Here is a 25,032-nt window from a genome sequence, read left to right on the forward strand (position 1 = left end):
TTTGTGCAGCATAGTCTGGCTGCACAAATTTAAAAATGATTCCTTTCGGGAGCTGCTTGTACCTCTGTCACCCCCTCCCCATTTGTTTTAACCTTGCTTGTGCGGAGATCTACATCTACAGCCAACCAGGATGGTCTGCGCGTGCGTTGCAATTGCTCCGCGGCGATCTGTGGTGGTGGGGGGGGGGGGGGGTGCGTCCGATCAGATAATTTGCATGAGGACTCTTTAGTGAATCAGTCGCCCGGCAGAACTCGGCCACAAATCGCCCAACAACGATCCAGACCAGTGAGTTTAGTGAATCTAGACCCATGACTCTTGTACAATTCATCATAATCCATTCATTCCCCAGTGATTCCTGAGGTGTCAGGTCAAAAGTGCGCTGGGACAAAGGCGCGCGCAGACAACTGAGCGCAATGTGGAGGCGCGCGCCGAAGAAAATGACTGTTTTAAAGTGCTCCGACAGGAGGTGTGGGGAGGAACCCCCCCACACACTTTACTTTATACAGATCGCGCCGCGTTGTGGGGGTGTCGGGGGTTTGGGGGGTTGTAACCCCCCACATTTTACTGAAAACTTTACTTTTTCCCTAAAAAACAGGGAAACAGTTAAGTTTACAGTATAATGAGGGCGGTTACAACCCCCCAAACCCCCCACAACGCCGCCGCGATCTATATTAAGTAAAGTGGTGGGGTTCCCCAACAAAAACTCCTGTCGGAGCCCCTAAAAACACTCTTTTTCTTCAGCGCGCGCTTCCGTCTTGCGCTCAGTTGTCAGCGCGCGCCTTTGCCTTCGGCGGTTTTGTCTATGAACCGTTCCTGAAGATACTGGAGTCGAGGGAACCAATGGTCGATGTACTGTGTTGAATTCAGAAAAAGTTCACACTTACAGCATGCCTGAAGAACAGGCAGAGCAACCAGTTTCTGTCCAATTTTAAAGCAAACGAAACCAGTAATAGTCAGGGTGTCATTAAGTCAGAGTCGGAGGTCTCCAAAATACCAGAAATATTTGAATTGGAGTTCTCAGGAGCTTCGTTCATTTCATTTCTGTCCACACCTCTTTGCAGATGGAAAATAAAAGACTTGTAAAATTAGAGGTATTATATCAGGAGTAGAGAATGACACGGTGACAAAATTCATCACCGTTCCCGTCCCCGCGGATAACCGCGGGAAATAATCCCATGTCATTTTCTAGTGTCTGTTTCAACCTCAGTCCTTCTACACCAGCATTCTTCAAAGCAAAGCTTGCGGGTCATTGGTTGTGGCCATTCATACTCTGATTCTTATGTAAGTCAAGGATAATGAAGCCATTGTGACATCACTGATGTGATTGGCTCTTAGGCACTGGTGGAATGAGGCATTATGACATCACAATATCTGCTCTGGAATGTTGCTGCTCAATCTCAGCATTCTTCAAAGCAAAGCTTGAGGGTCAGTGGTTATGGTCATTCATACTCTGATTCTTATGTGAGCCAAGGATAATGAAGCCATTGTGACATCACTGATGTGATTGGCTCTTAGGCATTGGTGGAATGAGGCATTATGACATCACAATATCTGCTCTGGATACCAGAGACTGTCATTCTGTAGTGTCTGTTTCAACCTCAGTCCTTCTACACCAGCATTCTTCAAAGCAAAGCTTGCGGGTCTGTGGTTGTGGCCATTTATACTCTGATTCTTATGTGAGCCAAGGATATTGAAGCCATTGTGACATCACTGATGTGATTGGCTGTTAGGCACTTTTGGAATGAGGCATTATGACATCACAATATCTGCTCTGGAATGTTGCTGCTCAATCTCAGCATTCTTCAAAGCAAAGCTTGCGGGTCAGTGGTTGTGGCCATTCATACTCTGATTCTTATGTGAGCCAAGGATAATGAAGCCATTGTGACATCACTGATGTGATTGGCTCTTAGGCATTGGTGGAATGAGGCATTATGACATCACAATATCTGCTCTGGATACCAGAGACTGTCATTCTGTAGTGTCTGTTTCAACCTCAGTCCTTCTACACCAGCATTCTTCAGAGCAAAGCTTGAGGGTCAGTGGTTGTGGCCATTCATACTCTGATTCTTATGTGAGCCAAGGATAATGAAGCCATTGTGACATCACTGATGTGATTGGCTCTTAGGCACTGGTGGAATGAGGCATTATGACATCACAATATCTGCTCTGGATACCAGAGACTGTCATTCTGTAGTGTCTGTTTCATCCTCAATCCTTCTACACCAGCATTCTTCAAAGCAAAGCTTGCGGGTCTGTGGTTGTGGCCATTTATACTCTGATTCTTATGTGAGCCAAGGATATTGAAGCCATTGTGACATCACTGATGTGATTGGCTGTTAGGCACTTTTGGAATGAGGCATTATGACATCACAATATCTGCTCTGGAATGTTGCTGCTCAATCTCAGCATTCTTCAAAGCAAAGCTTGCGGGTCAGTGGTTGTGGCCATTCATACTCTGATTCTTATGTGAGCCAAGGATAATGAAGCCATTGTGACATCACTGATGTGATTGGCTCTTAGGCATTGGTGGAATGAGGCATTATGACATCACAATATCTGCTCTGGATACCAGAGACTGTCATTCTGTAGTGTCTGTTTCAACCTCAGTCCTTCTACACCAGCATTCTTCAGAGCAAAGCTTGCGGGTCAGTGGTTGTGGCCATTCATACTCTGATTCTTATGTGAGCCAAGGATAAGGAAGCCATTGTGACATCACTGATGTGATTGGCTCTTAGGCACTGGTGGAATGAGGCATTGTGACATCACAATATCTGCTCTGGAATGTTGCTGCTCAATCTCAGCATTCTTCAAAGCAAAGCTTGCGGGTCAGTGGTTATGGTCATTCATACTCTGATTCTTATGTGAGCCAAGGATAAGGAAGCCATTGTGACATCACTGATGTGATTGGCTCTTAGGCATTGGTGGAATGAGGCATTATGACATCACAATATCTGCTCTGGAATGTTGCTGCTCAATCTCAGCATTCTTCAAAGCAAAGCTTGCGGGTCAGTGGTTGTGGCCATTCATACTCTGATTCTTCCCTCTCTCCTTAAAGAATGGCATGAAGATGGTTTCCCGCGGTTATCCGCGGGGACGGGAACGGTGATGAATTTTGTCACCGTGTCATTCTCTAATCAGGAGTCACCTATGAATCTCAGACGAATATTGCTAGAAAACTTCCTTGGGAGACCTTAATGGTAATTTAGGAAAATTTAAAAGTCTTAGGTTAGAAGCTCCTATCTGTTTTATACTGCCTCCACTTTAGGAGTTTACAATCGTCTTTGTTCTTAATTAAAGCCAAAAGCTGTAATCTTCACATCACAACCCTCCAAAGAGTTCTTCAAACTGGAGACATTATTCACAGCAACACTAACGTTATTATCGTGTTCCTGGGAGTTCTCAAGCCAAAGTTTTATTTGAGGACGAAGCACCTGCCCTAATTCAAGTCTCACCGTCCAAATAAATTCTAAAGTAAACTGTTCAGGACACGTGGAGGAGCATTTTCAAAAGGACATCCAAGTGAGAATAGAGACTCCAGCTCGCAGCGTCCAAAATGGAAACATAGAAACATAGAAATAGACGGCAGATAAGGGCCCACGGCCCATCCAGTCTGCCCACCCTAATGTCCCTCCCCTACCTTTGCCCTGTGAATAGATCCCATGTGCCGATCCCATTTGGCCTTAAAATCAGGCACGCTGCTGGCCTCAATCACCTGTAGTGGAAGACTATTCCAGCGATCAACCACTCTTTCGGTGAAAAAGAATTTCCTGGTGTCACCTCGTAGTTTCCCGCCCCTGATTTTCAACGGATGCCCTCTTGTTGTCGTGGGACCCTTGAAAAAGAAGATATCTTCCTCCGCCTCGATGCGGCCCGTAAGATACTTGAACGTCTCGATCATGTCCCCCCTCTCTCTGCGCTCCTCGAGCGAGTATAGCTGTAATTTGTCAAGCCGTTTTTCGTATGGTAGATCCTTGAGTCCCGAGACCATCCGGGTGGCCATTCTTTGCACCGACTCCAGTCTCAGCACATCCTTGCGATAATGCGGCCTCCAGAATTGCACACAGTATTCCAGGTGGGGCCTTACCATGGATCTATACAATGGCATAATGACTTCCGCCTTACGACTGACGAAACCCCTTCGTATGCAGCCCATGATTTGTCTTGCCTTGGACAAAGCCTGCTCCACTTGATTGGCAGACTTCATGTCCTCACTGACGATTACCCCCAAGTCTCGTTCTGCTACCGTTTTTGCTAGGATCTCGCCATTAAGGGTATAAGACTTGCATGGATTCTGGCTGCCCAGGTGCATAACTTTGCATTTTTTGGCATTGAAGTTGGACATCCAGCTCACGTTTTTCTTCCAACAAGAAAGATGGGAGCGTAAGTTCACAGTGTTTGGCGAACTCATTCGGCGCTCAACTCCTCGGGCTTGCGAACAACCAACCACTTTGATAGGCACCAACTCGGGACACAAGCCTTCTGGTGGAAAGAAGCATGGCTGCACTGGAGGGATTCTAGATTCCGGGCTAAGAGTGATGTCTGATATTGAGGCGTGCTCCAGTACCCCTGTTGCTGGAGCTACTGCATTTGGCCACCTCACCTGGGACCTTCCTGTGCTCTGCAGAAGAATCCATAGAACCTGAAGTGAAGGTGGCAGAGAACTTCTAAGGGTAGACCTTAACCTAATTCTTAGGCTTTCCCATCAGGAAGAAAAGTTCAAAAGGCAAAGGCAGAGCACAGCAAAGGTATTCAGAGCGGCCAAGGGGGCCAGATTTCTCAGCAGGAGACTTAGGGCACACCCCCAGTCTGCCCCGTAGCTCCGCCCAGTCTCACCCAAAACTTTACCCCCGACACACCTCACAAGACTGGTCCTGCAGCAGCAAGAGATGATGCTTTCTTAAGGTCTTGTGCTGACATTGGACTAGGTGGAGCTATAGGCAGGCTAGGAGCGTGCCTTAAATCTCCCGCTGAGAAAGCTGGCCCCCTTGGCCGCTCTGCTTACTGTTGCTTATTTATTTATTTATTTTCTATACCGTTCTCCCAGGGGAGCTCAGCATGGTTTACATGGATTTATTCAGGTACTCAAGCATTTTTCTCTGTCTGTCCCGGTGGGCCCACAATCTGCCTAATATAACTGGGGCAATGGGGGGATTATGTGACTTGCCCAGAGTGACAAGGAGTAGCCTGGGTTTGAACCCACAACCTCAGGATGCTGAGGCTTTAGCATTAACCAGTCCCGCACTCTACTTTTGCCTTTTGAACATGGATAAGGAATAAAAGCACTTAATTACAGTATAGCTTTTCAGCATGGCCACCCTTTTTGACTTCTTAGTACTCCGCTTTATAAAAGTCCAGTCCAGCTCCACTAGGATTCCTATTAGAAACATGACAGAAGATAAAGGCCAAATGGCCCATCTAGTCTGCCCATCCGTAGTAACCATTATCTCTTTCTTTCCCAGACCCTTTTGAATTTAGACACAGTCTGTCTCCAAAGTGTGATCCCAACACATCCCCAGCAGGGGGCAACAATATTCATCAAGGTTATCTTGAAAGCATAACAGGCTGGGTGTGTCCCAAGGGACTGGGGTGAGAATCCTTGTTGTAAAACAGGCTTTGCATGTAAAAAATCACCCTCTACATGTGTAAATGATGCCTATGTTTTCTCAAGTTTACTCTAACTTCTAGTCAGATGAGACAAAGGGTTTCTCCCATGTTGTAGCCATAGGGAGAATGCTTAGTAGATGTTGACCTTGGGGGGGCTCATTCAACCATGACCATTTTGCATTCTTTGCCCAAGGAAAAAGCTTTATTAAATAGAGCCTTGGATCGCTAGCATGGAATGTTGCTACTCTTTGGGGATTCCGCATGGAATGTTGCACTCTTTGGGGTTCCGGAATCTTGCTTACTCTGAGATAATAGAATGTTGCTACTCATTGGGTTTGGCCAGGTACTAGTGACCTGGATTGGCCACCGTGAAAACGGGTTACTGGACTTGATGGAGCATTGGGTTGACCCAGGAAGGCTATTCTTATGTGTTCATTTAATATCCCTGTCAAGGAGGGAAATGATGGTGGGGCTAATATTTCACAATCGCTGTAATCTAAGAATATAGAATACAAACTAACCAGCATTCGTTATTCAAGGAGATGAAATAGATACAGCATAGGATGTCATGGAAATATTTTCACATGAGGCTTTCTTCACTGTAAAAAACCTGTTCTAATATAGGGAAAACCGTCATCGAGCTGTACACTCAAAGGAGGGATAATAATCAGCGCAATGTATTTTTTTCAGCGTGATCTCTACCGTAGCATATAAGAATGAAACCAGCTTTCCATATAGGTTTCAGAGATATTTCACATCATGCTGTTCCTGAGGCTGGGACATAGAAGGGAGTATTTCCAGATTAACGAAGATTAAAGATGGCAGCTGAGGACATCTCTCTGCTCCACTGGCGTATGACTCTGTTCCTTCACTTGCGCAGATGGACTCGGACAGCAGGGAAGAATGCTGTCTTTCCAAACAAAATCTAGCAGCCAGAAAAATTGCAGAAAAAGCCAGAAAGAAAGATTTATGTTTATTTGATTTCATACAAGTAAGATACAGTAAGTGTTGTACGTACAGTATGGGATCAGATAAACATGAATGCTGTTGGGTGTTTATCACCTGGACCTTTTCAGGTTTTCTTTACTTTTAAATATAAGAATTAGTCAAAGCTGGTGTTTGTATATAAAGGAAGCAAAGATATATAACTTCTAATCAATTTTAAAAACTTCTCATCCAGTGGCATAGTGGGTGGGGGACCACCCCGGGCGCCGTCTTGGTTGGGGCGCTGGCACCACTCCTCCTTTCTGCCCCCCCCCTCTCCTTCTCACTCCTCCCCCTCAGTGTGCGCACCTTCAATTCCCCCCTCCCCCACCGTATCTCTAGCTCCTCGCTGGTGCGAGAAGCAGCTCCAATCTGCTGCTCGCACCAGCCTCGGCGCGTCCCTCTGACGTTACTTCCAGGTCTGCAACTAGGAAGTGACATTGAAGGGAAAGCCGACGCGGGCACGGGCAGCAAGTTAGAGATGCTGCTCTCGCCGGGGAAGCTAGATGGGTACAGAGAAGGGAAGGGGAGCACGCACTGCAGGGGAGGGGCAGGGAAGGAGCAGGGGACGGAGAAGAGGTCAAGGGGGGCATCACCATCCCAGGGCTTCAGGTCCTGCTCTCATCGCCATTCCCTGCCAGTGGGGAGCACTGTTTTACTATCATAAAAAGGATGGAGTCGGTCCAGAGGAAGGCTACTAAAATGGTGCTTGGTCTTCATCGTAAGGCATATGGGGACAGACTTAAAGATCTCAATATGTATACTTTGGAGGAAAGGTGGGAGAGGGGAGATATGATAGAGACGTTTAAATACCTACATGGCGTAAATCAGTGGTCTCAAACTCAAACCCTTTGCAGGGCCACATATTGGATTTGTAGGTAATTGGAGGGCCTTAGAAAAAAATGACAATTTTGCATGAGGTAAAACTCTTTATAGTTTATAAATCTTTCCTTTTATCTAAGTCTTAATAATAATATTGTAATTTATAGCTAAAGAGACATATGATCAAGAAACTGTTTTATTTTACTTTTGTAATTATGGTAAACATACCGAGGGCCTCAAAATAGTACCTGTCGGGCCGCATGTGGCCCCTGGGCCGCAAGTTTGAGACCACTGGTGTAAATGCACATGAGTCGAGTCTCTTTCATTTGAAAGGAAGCTCTGGAATGAGAGGGCATAGGATGAAGTTAATAGGTGATAGGCTCAGGAGTAATCTAAGGAAATACTTTTTTGCAGAAAGGGTGGAGATGCGTGGAACAGTCTCCCGGAAGAGGTGGTGGAGACAGAGATTTTGTCTGAATTCAAAAGGGCCTGGGATAGGCACGTGGGATCTCTTAAAGAGAGAAAGAGATAATGGTTACTGCGGATGGGCAGCTCTATGACCTCACAATGCAGGTGTAAAGAGCCTTAGCCTATAGGAAGAGGAGATGCAAATGTTAAGAGCCTTAGCCAATAGGGAGAGAGGAGATAGTGGATGCTGTGGATGGGAAGACTGGATGGGCCATTTGGCCTTTATCTGCCATCATGTTTTTATCATATTTTCAGTAGTGAGGACAGGAAAGCTCTGCAGGATTTCAGAGGACAATTGAGAACATGGTATTGAAGCACCACCCCATTCCACTGGCAACAATGAAGGACAGCAGGATAGCACTAAAAGGCAACATGCCAACTTCCTCCTGAAGCCAGCTGAGGTAGGAAGTCTGGTGGCATCCGTCATCTGCTAGATGGCCTGATTAAGCCTAGGCTGGATCCTCAGGTCTCTCTTCATTTCCTCCAACACCTTAAGGTAGCTTCATTCCTTACATCTCCTTCCTGGCGCTATCCTTGGTCTCTTCCTAAGTAGTGACCCACTCCATCAAACACTAGCCTCTGATCTCCTTGAACTCTTCTGCATCCCCCTCCCTGTTGTCTTTTCCCCTATCAACTATTGTATTTTGTATCCTTTTTCCCATATGTTAACGTAAGTCCTGTTCGTCAAGTATATGTTGCTTGTGTTGTTTCCCCGAAAGTTAAGATTTTAGCTCTGTACGTCGCATAGAAGTATGACTAAGCGATTACTCAAATTTTAAATAAAACTTGGAATTTGGAGGACTCCTGCTCCACTTAGAGGGAACAATGCCTTTCATCCGACCCAGTGGTTATTCTCTTAAGTTTTCAGTTTCCAAAGTTGGAGGAGATTCATCCTACAGCAGGGGTGTGGCTATCGCTGAGCAAGCCTGGCAAAATTCACAGGATGGCACCATTGTAGGGGCTGCTGCTGCGGATCCCTCCCTTCTGCGCACCAAGGTCCGGCACGTCTCCGTCTTCTGAACTCGGCTATTTGCCCGCCCACTGGGTCCTCCTTAGCTCCAGCGTCAGAGACGGCACTAAAGGCTGCCTCTCTGGCCGGCGGGTCCTGGACTCTGCTGCGTCCCGCTGTGTTGATGTAACTTCCTGTGGGCAGGACTCAGCCGAGAAAAGGTCCTGCTGGCCAGAGAGTCAGCTTTTAGCGCCGTCTCTGATGCTATAGCTGTGGAGAACCTAGCGGGCGGATAAGTAGCTGAGCACGGAGGGAGCTGCTGGACCTGGGGAGGGGGCACACATGGGGGAAAAATTTTGCTCCTCCCACCCAGGACCCACAGTGCCAGCTACGCCACTGCCTACATAATATATAAGTACTGAATTGTTGAGTATAAAAATAGTATGTATTAACCAAGAGGGGAAACCAAGGACAGTCTTAACCTTTGACAACCAAATTTCACTGCCTGAAATGTGTATTTAATACGTGGAAACTATTCAGTCTGTTCCCTAATTCAAGAATCAGGATATCTAAGGGCTCCTTTTACAAAGGTGCGCTAGTGGTTTTAGCGCGCGCCAGCCGCTACCCCCTCCTTTTAAGCAGGCGGTAATTTTTTGGCTAGCACACGCTAATCTTGTGCGTGCGCTAAAAACGCTAGCCCACCTTTGTAAAAGGAGCCCTATGTTTTCAGAAAACTATTCCAAGTAGCCAAGGAGCCAATAGGTAAGAATTTGGCATGCAAGTTTCACCGGAGAAATCCCTTCTTGTGACATAATAAAGATTGGTGGTATTGCTTTCTCGTGCACCTGGTCATTGAATCAGTCTAACTCTATCCAAGCACAGATGTGGACTTCTGTACCAGAGGAAGTCTAACTAGCACAACATTTTGGATAGGATTGTAAATGAGATTACATTACATTAGAGATTTCTATCCCGCCATTACTTTGCGGTTCAAGGCAGATTACAAAAGAGTTATAAACGGAGGGTTACAATGGAAGATCATTGGCGATTTCTAGAAGAGGTAAGAATTAGGATAGGTAGAATCTGTGATGTAGGAAGTAGGTGGGAGGAAGGGAGGTAACTGATGCTAAGATCTTTTATTGAACAGCTCTCTTAGTGCTAATTGTGAACTATATCCTCCGGATTCTATAAAGGTCGCCCAAATTTGGACATGGATCCCAGATGCACGCGCAAAATAATTAGTCAACAAGCTGTAATGATTTATTTGGGGGAGTTAACAAGCCCTTCGTTAGCACTGATTGTGATGTGGTCTGAAATTTGGCAGCTAAAAATTTCATGCTAAGAAATGCAAGGTCATTCATTTGGGCTGCAAAAAAACCCAAGGGAAGGGTGAAGAACTTACGTGCACGACAGAAGAGCGGGACTTGGGTGGGATTGGATGTGATGATCTTATGGGATCTGCAGCCAACTTAAAACCAGGATTTACAGTCCTGACACCCAGAATTGGGTATAGAAATCCATAATAGAGCCCTGATTCTATAAACTACATCCTAAAACCTTTCTCTTTACATTGTTACTACACTTCTTCACAAATGTATTCTGTTCTTCTCTTGACTATTCAGTGTCTTCCTCACCATCTGTATTCTGTAATTCGCTGACCATCCAGCCCCTTTGATGTAAAATGCTTAAGACTATACTGTAACCTATTTGTAACCTTTAAACACTGATTACTCAGTGACTCCTACCTGTTTCTCACTTGTAATTCTCTGATTGTACAGCTCTCTTTCACTGTAAACCGCCTAGAAGTCACAAGATTATGGCAGTATAGAAAAAATAAAGTTATTATTATTATTACTAGTCTTTAAGCCCATTACATTAACGGGTGCTAGAATAGATGTATGTGTCTTTCTTTCTTTCTCTCTCTCCCCTTGGCCGCTGTCTGTCTGTCTATGTTTATTTGTTTTTCTCTCCTTAGACGCTGGCTGTCTCTCCTTGGACGCTGCCTGAATGTCTTCCTTTCTGTCTGTCTCACTGGCCCTCTGTATGTCATTGTTTGTGTCTGTGTCCTTGTGTCATTCCCCCCCTCCCTCCCAGAGCAAAGCTGTCTGGCCCCAACATACCCCTTCCCCCAAAGCAGCCCCCTTGTGTCTTCCCCCTCCCTCCCCAGCACACCTCTCCAACAAAAGCATCCCCCTGTACCTGCAGCACTGGCACGACACCCTTCAGCCAATCATGAGTGCTCAGAGTGCGAGAGGGAGCGGGGCCTGCAGCTTCTTCGGCGTCGGTGAGGAAGGAGAGGTTGGCCCAACTCTCCGCAGGGGCTTTGGGGACAGTCTTCTGCGTCTCGAAGCCCTCCTCCCAGCAGCCACTTCCAGCAGCACTCCGTACTGCCTTCCTTCCGCTGCCCAGAGTAGATGTCTGTACGTCTAGTTTTTTTTAATTTGTCTCTCTCTCTTTGGATGCTGTCTGTCTGTCATTCTTTGTGTCTGTGTCTCTCCCTGGTCCCCTGTCTGTCCGTCTTTCTTTCTGTCTGTCTCCCTGGCCCCCCTGCTTGCCAAAGCAGCCCCCTTTCCCTCTCCCCCTGTTCTGCAATGCCTACCTGCTCCATGGCCCCCTTCTGTTCCTCCCCCCCCATGATTGCTGTCTGCACTCAGCACAACCCTCCCACCAAAACAGCCCCCTTTCCTGCCTGCTCCATGGCCCTTCTTTTTCCTCTTCCCCTCCAGCACACCCCTGCCCCCAAAGCAGCCCCCTTTCCTGCCTGTTCCATGGCCCTTCTTTTTCCTCTTCCCCTCCAGCACACCCCTCCCCCCAAAGCAGCCCCCTTTCCTGCCTGCTCCATGGCCCTTCTTTTTCCTCTTCCCCTCCAGCACACCCCTCCCCCCAAAGCAGCCCCCTTTCCTGCCTGCTCCATCGCCCTTCTTTTTCCTCTTCCCCTCCCTCCATCCATGGTTCCTGTCACCGCTGCCATTCCTATTTAAAACGGCCTGCTGAGGTTCGCGGCCGGCTGTAGTGAACCTCGCAGGCCGCTGTCCACCTCAGTAGCATGTTCCCTCTGACGCGATTGCGTCAGAGGGAACGTGCTACCATGTGGAGAGCGGCCTGCGAGGTTCGCTACAGCCGGCCGCGAACCTCAGCAGGCCGTTTTAAATAGGAATGGCAGCGGTGACTGGAGGGAGGGGAAGAACTGGAGCGGTAGCGTTTGTTGCGGGAGCGGGGAGTCAGCAACGTGCAGGCCGCTGTGAACAGGAGCGGCAGTGGCGGAAGGACCATGAGCCCTCCTCCTGCCATTCGCCGCTCCTGTTGGCCGCCTCAAGCCGCGGTCAAGGCTGGGGACTCGCGCATGCGCACTCCTGCGGCCACAGACCTACAGCGCACAGAACACGCAAAAAGGAGTGCGCATGCGCAGCTAGCTCTTTATTATATAGGATAAACAGCGCCTAACTTCTAGGTACCGAGGAACGCAATTGCCATTTATAGAATTGTGCCTATCAGTGCCTCAGCAGTCTTAGTCACCGGTAATTATTAAAACCTTAGGTGCACTGCCATTTAGGCCAGGGTTTTCTTGGCCTAAATGAGAGGCCTAAGTGAAATGAGGGCACTCTCTAAAGTTAAAAGGGGATAGATTCCGTACAAACGTAAGGAAGTTCTTCTTCACCCAGAGAGTGGTAGAAAGCTGGAACGCTACTTCACAGGAGTCTGTCATAGGGGAAAACACCCTCCAGGGACTCAAGACAAAGTTAGACATGTTCCTGCTGAACCAGAACATACGCAGGTAAGGCTAGACTCAGTTAGGGCACAGTTAGGGCTGCCGCAGGAGCGGACTGCTGGGCACGATGGACCACTGGCTTGACCCGGCAGCGGCAATTCTTATGTTCTTAAACCTCACCCAAAATCCACCCAGAACCCGCCCCTAACCTAGGGTTGCCAGACATCCGGATTTCCCCGGACATGTCCAGGTATCCGGATGGCTTTTCAACACCCGGCACTTTGTCCAGGTTTTGAAAAGCTGGTGAGATCGGGACGGGGGCTAGAGTGTCTCTGCGCATGTGCGGATGCAACGTGACGTGATTTTGTCGCGCACACTGGGGACATGGCTAACGCCGGAAGTGTTGCTGGGCGGCGTGAAGCATCTACGGAGGCATGGTTCACCCCAAAAGTAGGCACCAGAAATGTAGGCCTGGAAAATTGCCGGAGCTTACCTTTAGCCAGAGGCGCAATTCTCTAACCGTCGCCATCGTGCGATAGACACGTGATTGGTGGCCACTTTTAAGGCGGCCACCGCCAACAGCGCCAGTTAGAGAATCTGGCCCTTTGTGCGCTCTTACCACACACAGACATGCTCAGTTATACCAGGTCTGTGACGCCCAAAAGTGAAGCACTCTGATGCCAGGTTATGCCAGTCTGGGTGCTCAAATGCCACCATAGAATAAGGGCTGTCACTGCGGTGTTAGAGCGCTTGACAGGAGATTCCCACTTACAGAACTGCCGCCGTAGAGTTTAACTCAATCTTTTGGATATAACCCTGTTACAAATGATGTCTTGTCTAAAAATACATGACTTCTGCTGCTGCTACAGTCCACTTGGGATGTCGGCTTTTCGCCAGTTACTCTTTCTTAATTGCCAGCTGGTCGTTTATAAAAGTCTAAACACAAAACCAGCGTGAATGACGGAGAAGTAGCTCATCTGGTATTTGCTTTTTCAGAGAAATGTGCAAACCTGAATAAGCCAACCCTACATCGAGATTTTCTTATCGTGGCTTGGCGTGCTCAAAATCCTTTAGGGAGGGAAAGGACAAAATGTGTCAGAAGACTTTATTTATGAAACACCGTCACTTACATTAACAGCATCCTTTTCTTCAAATGTACGGACTCATAGTTCACTATTTAAATAATAGTATGTCTCAAATATCTTTTTTTTTTTTTAAACCCATTGAATGTGGTTCCTTCCACCTGACCTTTGGAATTACTTCTCTGATGTCATTAACGCTGCAGTGTTACGCAAGATTAGGTATGTAATTACATGTTAAATAGCTCAGGTTGGTGTGGGCTGCACGGCTAATTAACCAGACAGCATTAATGGCATCGCATATGGACAGCTGGCATCACTGCCATTGTGGAAATAGCTCTCTTCTGGAAGAAAACTCTCTTCTTCCGTGCCCTTTTCCTGTTTAAAGGCTCTTCTCCTCTTGTTCACTTCCGTCGTTCTAACTGTTGCCTTTGCCACTCGATGCAACCCAATATCATGCCTCATGTCAAAATTAAGTGAGTCATTTCCCTGGAACAACCCGCATTTGGATTCCTCATCAAGAGAAATCAATATATGCAATCTTGTGCATGAATCTGAACGTAGAAGGGTAGCTCTTATCAATGGAATAAAAGAATGATTAGCTGCAACACCCACCTTCAAAGCCCGTTGCCCAGAGCCTGCAATGTGAGCAGCCTAAACCGAGAAGAGGGTGGGGGAGGGGCGCCACGCTCCCTCGCTACGCCACTGGTCACCTATATGTGGCTATGTTCACGTACACACTTAAATAACTAGAACACGACATGCCTGCAGCTCCTTATAGAATTACTCCCAAAATGGGAAAAGCCATAAAAGATGTATGCTGAAGGCAAAAAAGGATTTAAAAAAAAAACCAAACTGAACAGGTCAGTGTTAGCCCCAACTTCACCTCTTGCTTCACAGCCAGGGAGCCAAGAGAAAGTAAGTGCTGCCATGCACCAGCGCCCTCCAGAGGTAGACCTCAAACTAGCAGCAAGAAAGGTTTGTGAAACAAGGCAGCATAGCAGAAAAAGCAGACACCACTGAAACTCAATTGGAGAGCCATCAGGGGAGAGTATCTGAAGCGGAAAACCAAATTAGTGTACGGGAAGACAGCTTTGATTCGCAACAGGGGCGCCCAGAATTTAAAAATAAAAAAAATCACGACTGAATTGTTAGACGGAAGAGACAGGTTTTTCCACTGAGCAGTCAGTACTTTACAAAGCTGTAGTGGAAAAAGCCTAATGCTGGCTGATAGCGGCCTCTGAATCCAGGGGAAGGCCTGTGATGTTTTTAAATGTTGCATATCGCCTTCAGCAACAATTTCGTTGATCGTTGCTATAAATAAATGTTAACGTACAGGATTCCCTGATTAGACCAAAGGTGTCACTGCAGGCTTTTGCACTCAGACTTCTGCTTTTCCCCAACAGCTGGCTAAAGCTAGATAAGAAAAAAAAAAACTCTCCCCCAATTAGGAGGCAGCCAAGCAGCTGGAAAAGGTTCGCTGCTGCCCCGACTGACGGGGAAAGCTAAGGAAGAAACTATTAGCTCTCTTCAGGGGCTCTGAAGCTTTCAGCTATCCCGCCAAGACCCTGCGAGGCTTCGGCTGAACAGGTGAACCTAAGTCTCCAACGGAGACTGGAGAAGGATGATAAATCCTGAACACCTGTCGCTGATGCATAAGATAGATGGGAAGTCTACTGTACTAATTGTGCACTTTTGCTGATATTTGAGTGTTTTATTAGAATCAGACCATTGCTCCAGTTGCAAATTGCGTGACTTCTATCTCAGCGAATCATGCTTAAGGCTGGAACGGGACATCTGGGCCTGTCTGTGTTTGAGAAAGAAGGGAAGTTCATTTTACGTACCTTTCTAATCTTTCTCTGTCCTGGGATGTACACATCACAATTGCCTTGGCTGAGTTTCTTTAAAAAAGATGCTTAATACGTCTTAAAGGCCTGATATTCAGTTAGCGGCAATCAGCGTTTTGCTGACCATCCCCGGCGCTAAACCCAGATACTCAATGCTAGGCCGTGTCAGAGCCACCAGCATTGAAATTCCAGGTTTGCAGAGCCAGTTAATGCATCAAAGGGCGCTCACTGTGTTAGTGTGCGCTAATCACCTTAGCCCGTGCTAATTAGTGCATGCTAAATGCTAAAGACGCCGATTAGCGCCCATTGGTGAATTCCGCCCCCCTCCCAAAGTGTGACATTCGGCACTTGGGTTGCTGCATAAAGACAGGACTGGCTTTTATGTGGTCCCATTTCTGCAATTAATCGCCATGAGTCATGGAAGGTGTTTTGAATGCGTCGAAATTCACAAATTTTGCGCAAAAAGCACGCCCTTACTCCCCAGCCACCTTCCTCTGCTGACTTGGCCCCTGGTGACTTCTTCTTGTTTCCTAAACTTAAATCCGCGCTGAAAGGAAAGCCGATTCGACACCATTGAAGACATAAAGCGAAATTCAACGCAGCAACTTTTGGCGATTCCTGAAGATGCGTTTAAGGACGGTTTCCAGAAGGGGAAACAATGTTGGAAAAAGAGTATATGTAGGGAAAGGGAATATTTCGAAGGGGACCCAATGGAATAAGTTGTAAGATTGCGTAATAAATTTGTATAAAATCAGTCCTGAAACTTTTTGAGCAGACCTCGTATGTCAAGCAGTTTATTCAGGGTGGAGTTTAACATGGTAAACGCTGAGTTAATGCAGGTCGTGCTGTCTTTAAAGTAGATTAGCAGCACACGTGTTAATTCCCATGACTCCATTATGTTTAATAGGGTCGATTCATTAACCTTGCCTGTATTTACTCTCATTAAAGTAAGAACAACCTGCTTTAACTTAGGACAACCTGAAAGTCCCACATCATCAGCTTTCTGTAGATTTTAGTTATATGCAAGCAGTGTCTCACTTCTGGCTCACCACACAATTGTTTCCCACGTACTCACCTTTATAGGACCCCCAAGGACCCCTGAAGAAGACTTTTTGTCGAAACGCAGACATGTTGGGTCCTGTATCCCTAGCGGACTACGTCCTTTAAGGCTCTTATGTGGATGATTTATTTTTATGTGGATGAAATTATTTTTATGTGGATGAAATTATTTTATATGGATGATTTCAGTGTACCTTTGACACTTTCAAATAAAGTCCATTTAGGAACATCGTCACTCCACAGAGTTTTTTTTGGTTTTAAATGATCATACATACCAGGGCCAGATTAAGACAGAGACAAACTCGACATGTATCTAGGGCCCCAAGGTTTAAAGGGAATGGTCTGTCACATGTGCTCAGGACTCAGGAGAGTAGGATTGCCAACTACCATTTTCCCCCGAAAATATGACTGGGTCTAATATTAATTTTTGCTCCAAAAGACACATTAGGGCTTATTTTCAGGGGATTAAACAATTACAAACAATTCAAAATACAGCTCTGAGACTCGTCTACTCATTGAGGAAACACGACCACATTACAGAGACATACCTCAACTCCCACTGGCTTCCAATCCAGGAAAGAATACTTTTTAAATTCTACTATATACTATTTAAAACTATAAACGGAAATAGCCCAACCTACCTGAACAACCAGCTCATCCAAACTACCTTAACCAGACATAGAAAAACACACACCCCATTCACACACACCCCAATCAAAGAAGTTAAACGGAAAAAACTATATGACGGCCTTCTAGCCACTCAAGCAGCAAAATTAAATAACCAAATCGCCAATCTACTGATAACCACCCCAGACTACAAGATGTTCAGAAAGGAAATAAAAACTATACTTTTCAAGAAATCCCTGAAAAAACAATACCACGAGTACCTTCCTTCTTCCCATCTTCTCCCTAACCCACTGATACTACCTGATCCACTCTTGGAAATGACATGTGATCTTACTTTGTAACCCTCCATTTATAACTCTTTTTGTAACCCGCCTTGAACCGCAAGGTAATGGTGGAATAGAAATCTCAATTGTAATGTAATGTCTTATTTTGGGGGGGGTCAAAATACCAGTATTGTGCATTGTGTCTGTACTCCAGTTGATCATGCACTGGTAAGGAGGCCTAAGACTCCGGTTGGCCCAGGTGACTAAGGCATCTGAGCCAATCAGGGCCTTTGGCCCCTCCCTAGTGCATCCCAGAATGCACCATAAGTACATAAGTATATAAGTAGTCGCCTCCGCCGGGGCAGACCAGAGGTCCATCCTGCCCAGCGGTCCGCTCACGCGGCGGCCCATCAGGCATATTGCCTGAGCAGCGGTCCCTGACTAATTTTATACCTACCTCTACACTTATCTCTAAACCTTCCACTGCTCTTATCTGTACCCCTCAATCCCTTTGTCCTCCAGGAACCTATCCAGGTCTTCCTTGAAACCCTGTACTGTGCTATTTCCTATCACGGCCTCCGGAAGGGTGTTCCATGTGTCCACCACCCTCTGTGTGAAAAAGAATTTCCTTGCGTTTGTTCTAAACCTGTCCCCCTTCAATTTCATCGAGTGACCCCTTGTTCTTGTGGTTTCTTTCAAATTGAAAAATCTGTCCTTGTCAGCCTTTTCGATGCCCCTCAGGACAGGGAAGGCCCACCATTTTGCAGTGGTGGGTCTGACAGCAGGAAGGAGTAGGCATCCCTCTTGCCGGCCATCAGTTAAAGGTATGGAGGGCATCCGGGGTGGAGTCGGAGATGTTGGTTTGTTGGGGGAGTGTCAGAGGTGGAGTTGGGGAGTGTTTGGTAGGGTTTGGGGGATGATGGGACCAACAGCAGGAGGGAGTGGGCATCCCTCCTGCCCTGAACTGTGTCGGGAGGATTTTCCGTTGTGACAGGAGGAATTGGGCACTTTTCCTGCCACAGACATTCGGGGGGGGGGGGGGGTTCATGGGTCGATTTTAACTGGGGCTTATTTTGGGGGTAGGGCTTATATTACAAGCATCTTGAAAAATCATGCTAGGGTTTATTTTCCAGTTAGGTCTTATTTTCAGGTAAATACAGTATCTCAATTTTTCTCCCAGATTGTACAGATTTGTAAATCAACTGGCTGGAAGCCAGAAGGATGGCTAAAGTGTCTGGATATTTTTCAGTTTAGCCCTCTACAGCACTCCAATTCTCTTCCCTTCCAGCCTCGAGACTGTGGTAGGGTTCATCCAATGAGAGGGCAGCACTAGTCACAGGAAGGAGATGCTGATAGCAAGTTCTGGGGGGGGGGGACATTGAGCTCTGATTGGGGGTTCGGAGAGAGTCAGTTATGAACCATGAAGTGCCCTGGGTAGGTTGTTGAAAGAGACTAGAAATATAGGGGAGAGAGTGGCTACAGCCTCAGCACCCTGAGATTGTGGGTTCAAACTCACGCTGCTCTTTGTGACCCAGAGCAAGTCGCTTAATCCCCAGGTACATTAGATAGATTGTGAGCCCGATGGGACAGACAGGGGAAAATGTTTGAGTACCTGAATAAATTCATGTAAATCTTTCTGAGCTCCCCTGGGAGAACAGTATGAAAAGTTTCTGGTAACCAGAGCTGATACTGTGATGTCACAATGCCTCATTCCTCCAATAAGAGCCAACCTCATCAGTGATGTCACAATGGCTTGATTGCCCTTTACTTGGCTCACTTCTAATAGATTTCGATTTCTAGAGTGGCGCAGTGGTTAAAGCTACAGCCTCAGCACCCTTGAGGTTGTGGGTTCAAACCCACGCTGCTCCTTGTGACCCTGGGCAAGTCACTTAATCCCCCCATTGCCCCAGGTACATTAGATAGATTGTGAGCCCGATGGGACAGACAGGGGAAAATGTTTGAGTACCTGAATAAATTCATGTAAACCTTTCTGAGCTCCCCTGGGAGAACAGTATGAAAAGTTTCTGGTAACCAGAGCTGATACTGTGATGTCACAATGCCTCATTCCTCCAATAAGAGCCAACCTCATCAGTGATGTCACAATGGCTTGATTGCCCTTTACTTGGCTCACTTCTAATAGATTTCGATTTCTAGAGTGGCGCAGTGGTTAACGCTACAGCCTCAGCACCCTTGAGGTTGTGGGTTCAAACCCACGCTGCTCCTTGTGACCCTGGGCAAGTCACTTAATCCCCCCATTGCCCCAGGTACATTAGCTAGATTATGAGCCCACCAGGACAGACGGGGAAAATTGCTTGAGTATCTGAATAAATTCATGTAAACTGTTCAGAGCTCCCTTCAAAGAATGGTATAGAAAACTGAATAAATAAATAAGAAAAACAAGTAGGAAGCTTTTACAACAGGCTAAAGAATGCTGGCTGCAAATGCAAGAACTTTACCTGATGGAGGGGGGGATGAGCACATGAACCCCAGACAAGCAACCCAATGCCAAAAGAGTATGTGTGTTTGAAAAGTGATGACACATGTGAGTGTCTGTGCCTGAAGAGTTAGAGCGCATACATGACTGCGACTGAAGAGGAAGAATATATGTGAACGTATGTGCATGTCCAGATTCTCCTCCTTTTGAGAGCCGCTGAATATCAGTGGTTCGATTTTTCACTCCATCAAAAATTACAAAGAGTAGGGCAGGGGTAGGGAACTCCGGTCCTCGAGAGCCGTATTCCAGTCGGGTGTTCAGGATTTCCCCAATGAATATGCATGAGATCTATTTGCATGCACTGCTTTCAATGCATATTCATTGTGGAAATCCTGAAAACCTAACTGGAATACGGCTCTCGAGGACCGGAGTTCCCTACCCCTGGAGTAGGGGGACAATCAATGAAGTTACAGGGAAATATTTTTTAAAACCAATAGGAGGAAATACTTTTTCACTCAGAGAATAGTTAAGCTCTGGAACGCATTGCCAGAGGTTGTGGTAAGAGCGGATAGCCTTAGTTGGTTTTAAGAAGGCCCTGGATCGGTAGCATGAAATGGTGCTAGTATTTGGGATTCTAGAATTTTGTTATGCTCTGGGATTCTATATGGAATCTTGCTACTCTGAGATTCCGGAATGTTGCTACTCCTTGGGTTTTGGCCAGGTACTAGGGACCTGGATTGGCCACCGTGAGAACGGGATGCTGAGCTTGATGAACCATTGGTCTGACCCAGTAAGGCTATTCTTATGTAAGCCAAGTATAAGACAATCAAGCCATTGTGACATCACTGATGAGGTTGGCTGTGAGGCACTGTGGAATGAGGCATTATGACATCACAATCTCAGCTCTGGAATGTTGCTCTCAATGGGGTTCCGGAATCTTGCTACTCCTTGGGTTGTGGCCAGGTACTAGGGACCTGGATTGGCCACCATGAGAACCGGCTACTGTGCTTTATGGACCATTGGTCTGACCCAGTAAGGCTATTCTTATGTTCTTATGATAGCTCCACACAGGTGATTTAAACAGCCAGGAGCCTCTCATAGCCATATAATAATAATAATAATAATAATTTTATTTCTTATATACCGCTATACCATATACATTGCTTTGAACATCAACTTCAACATGTCTAACCTCCCTGGCTCTCAGCCCATGCTACATAGCTGCTAAGTTACCCATTCAGGCCCTGATCTCGTAAAAGATGCCTAAAGTTAGGCACCTAGATCATCACGTCTAACTTAATTATTTAAAAAAGCTTAACTGGTGCCAATAACAAGCATTTAGCACTTCATAACTGGCTTAAAGTAAATTTAATTGGGTCATAGGTCCCTAACTCAGTAGATGCCTACCACGTTCAAGTAGGTGCCTAGTCCAAGGTGCCTACCAGAAAGTTGGCATGGTTAGGGGTTGCTCGTGGGCATGTTTTACATGTAGGCACCTAAAGTAGGCTTTAGGTGCCGGTATTTAGACCAAGAGAACCCTGGCATAAATAGACTTTAGACGCTACTGGGCTTGATTCTATAAACGATACCTAACTTAAGATTGAGATGCGCTATGCACCATGTTCCTCGGTGCCTCTGTTGTATGCGCCATGTATAGAATCGAGGCTTCAGGAAAGAAGTTTCAAGACGCGGTAAAATACAGGCTTTTACTGCAGCTTGATTTTACCCCAGGAATCACTAAGTACCTGTGGCATCTCCTTCCTGTTTTAGCAAAATAGGTGGCCCGAGAGTCGAACATGTTGAAGAAATTAGCATTTCCAAAGTCAGACCCAGAGGGCTCCTATTTAGTCCCATTTGCTTGGAACAAGCTGCCCGAATCCCTACAGTGGGCTCCGTCTCTGGCAGTGTTCAAGGCCCGGTTAAAAGCCCACCTCTTAGAGAGTGCTTTCAACTCCTAACTCCTCTCACCTCGGGTTCTGCATCCCCAACCCTATATGTCAGGGGTAGGGAACTCCGGTCTCGAGAGCTGTATTCCAGTCGGGTTTTCAGGATTCCCTCAATGAATATGCATGAGATCTATGTGCATGCACTGCTTTCAATGCATATTCATTGGGGAAATCCTGAAAACCCGACTGGAATACGGCTCTCGAGGACTGGAGTTCCCTACCCCTGCTATATGTCATGTCTGCCTGTCCAAGTTGAGTTGTAAGCTCTTCTGAGCAGGGACCGTCTATAAATGTCATGCGTATGCTTTTCAGCGCTATATAAGTGACAAGTAGAAGTCGTAGTGGTAGAATACATGGAATGAACCTGCACAAGACAGAATGGTGTGCAATGACCTGGATCATAATGAGTTAATTCTCTGTTAAAGGAATGGCAAAGAAAAACAAACCTGAAAATGTATTTGCATGCACCAGTGACCATTAGCAGTCCTGGAGCCCTTGTTCATGTTGCTATGATTCTCTCAAGGAGAGCCAATCACAGAGCCAGCAGGCAGAGAGAATTTAAACTGCAGATAAATTTAACCGGAGTTTTGGTAGCAGATCAATGCATTCTGAATGCACCGTGGATCCACATAATTATTTCAGATCTACCGCTGCTTAGAACCAACATAAATAGGAAAGAAAAGCAAAATATGAAAAGCACAAGGTTTATGGGCACTGCTTAACCATTACTGAGTATGCACCAAAGGGATTTTTCATCAGCTAGACTTTGCTAGGGCATCCCAAGGGCACTTCAACTGCAGAAAAAGTTCTAGCAGTGGCCAAAAAAAAAAAAAAAATGCTACAAGAAATGCGAAGAAGTTTTCCAAGGAGATGGTAAATGCTGGGGAAAAATGAAAAACTTGCCAAAGGAAAGAAGCTGATGTAATGTTGTCACTTAAAAAGGAGAAAGAAAGGTCAGTGGCGTCACTTGAATACGCCGAAATCCAGCCGGTGCCGTTCAGAATCCATTTGTTTGTTCTCAGTGTCCGAAGGCAAAGATTTGCCTCGTTCTTATGTATTTCAAAGGTATGACGCCCAATGTCCCTTTCCTAGGTCCTTACGTCATTCCTCAAAGACCTCCGGAGTCAGGAAAAGTGACACGAGGAAGTCCTCTAAAATGTTCATTTGGACCAGTGGCCGGACAGCCTCATCATACAGACCTGATGAACGAAGGTAAAGTCAATGATTTTCTTCTAATTAAATTCTAGCACCATTTTATTGATACAATAAGTTATGGATATTTTTTTGCGCATCCGCAATACTGTTCTACCTTTGTACTCTGGGTAGCTACATAAATTGAGAATGTTGTCTACTGGTCAAAAATAATTTGGAAGGCCGATTATTTACTATTAACATCTGTGGCTGTGGATGGGAAATACGTAGACACTGGAATTTTTATTAGTAAGTTCTCAAAGATTTACACTGTGTACGAGCAAGAAAAATTGATATCCGTTTATTGTAAGACGTGCCAGAGATTTTTTTTAATGTGTTAAAACATGATAGCTTCTTCTAAAGCAGTATTTCCTGAAACTGTTCTTGCAACCCCAGCAGTCAAGTTTTCAGGAAACCCACACTTCATATGCATGAATACATTTACATATATTCTGATATGTCGTGAACTTGATCATTATTATTGTGCGGCAAATAGCCAGCGTTGGCTAGTTTTAATTCCATTAATTTATGTCTTGTCCAAGATTTTTCTATCTGTAGAATACCACTTTTTACTCTAAGCTGAGATGGAATCCTCCACCTATGGCCCTGCCACTGGGGGGTGCTGTTTCATTTTCACATTGTCAATAGTAAGGGACAGGCACGCACTGCAGGACTCCAGGAAATTTGCCTGTCCCTAGCATTTGAAAGCATAATATTGAAGCACTGCCTCCTACTGGCAGCAATGCGGTCGCAGGACTCCTGCTCAGCTTAGAGAAAGCAGCATGGCAAACACACAAAAAAAAGTTGAATTAGTACAAATTTGAAACCTGTGAATATGAGCGCCAAGTCTTCAACCTTGGCTACTGTCCATCCAAGTATCTTTCCCATAATTTCATAGTTCATCCATCTTAAAAAAAAAAAAAAAAAATTCAGATGGAAAGTAAGTGTCACATTTTTACACCTCGTTCATAGAACAGAAATTCAGACCGAAACCTCTTGAGGAGTTCCCTTGGGAAATTTAAACACCAATATGCAGGGCTGGTACAAAGATATTAGGCCTGTCTGTCTCTCTGTCCCATTAACATTTTGGCCCATTGCCCCTTCCCAAAATTATAATCACCTCAATACCATCCTTCCTAGAATAAACTAAGTAAATGGGCTGTATGACAAGTGTCCAACTTCTCTGCTGGTAAAAGCGGATATTGATGGTTCATTGAGTTAGCGTAGTTGTTAAGACATAAAAACATAGATTCATAACGGCAGGTAAAGGCCAAACGGCCCATCCGCTGCATCCACTATCTCTTCCTCTCCCTATTGGCTAAGGCTCTTTACACCTGCATTGTGATGTCATAGAAATTTAGGATTTTAGAAACATTGGAAGATGACGGCAGATAAAGTCCAAATGGCCCCTCCACAGCATCCACTATCTCCTCCTCTCCCTATTGGCTAAGGCCCTGTACACCTGCATTGTGATGTCATAGAGCTTTATGGCTATAGAAACAGTAACATGATGGCAGATAAAGGCTAAATGATCCATCCAGTCTGCCTATCCACAGCATTCACTATCTTCTCCTCTCCCTATTGGCTAAGGCTCTTTACACCTGCCTGTCACGTGACCTTCGAATGCAAGATTACCACCAGAGAAGATAAGTTCTTAAAGTCTTTATTTATATGCCTATTTATAATAATATAAGGTGGTACAGACATAAATGGCAGCCTGTGTTTTGTTTTATACACTTGAACACTTAAGGTTGTGGGTCTGAGCACTATTTAAAGGAAAAAAAGAAAAATTATTTTGTATAAATGATTATAAAAATCATAATATTGTGATTATATATGTAGTTATTTATATAGAAACATAGCAACATGATGGCAGATAAAGGCCAAATGGCCCATCCACAGCATCCACTATCTCCTCCTCTCCCTATTGGCTAAGCCTCTTTACACCTGCATTGTGATGTCATAGAGCTTTATGGTTATAGAAACATTGTTAAAATTAAGGAGATCAAAACATCCTATGATATGCTCAAGTTAGTATAAATCAATCAGA

The 25,032-nt window shown here is 45.6% G+C and overlaps 1 protein-coding gene across 3 annotated transcripts in view; it reads left to right on the forward strand.

Moving 5' to 3' along the window:
• The window catches only part of KCNMB2 (potassium calcium-activated channel subfamily M regulatory beta subunit 2), a 256,991-nt gene that overhangs the window by 196,267 nt on the left and 35,692 nt on the right, over window positions 1–25,032 (forward strand). For 2 of the 3 annotated variants that reach the window (XM_033959693.1, XM_033959692.1), the window contains one exon: window positions 22,884–23,003. In XM_033959693.1, coding sequence (XP_033815584.1) covers window positions 22,948–23,003 — 56 coding nt within the window. In that variant the 5' untranslated portion in view covers window positions 22,884–22,947. Of the gene's footprint in view, window positions 1–22,419; window positions 22,745–22,883; window positions 23,004–25,032 lie in introns of those variants that run through there. The other variant, XM_033959691.1, reaches the window with a different exon arrangement.

The sequence above is a fragment of the Geotrypetes seraphini genome, chromosome 9, assembly GCF_902459505.1.
Source record: "Geotrypetes seraphini chromosome 9, aGeoSer1.1, whole genome shotgun sequence".
In the NCBI taxonomy this organism is placed as follows: domain Eukaryota; kingdom Metazoa; phylum Chordata; class Amphibia; order Gymnophiona; family Dermophiidae; genus Geotrypetes; species Geotrypetes seraphini.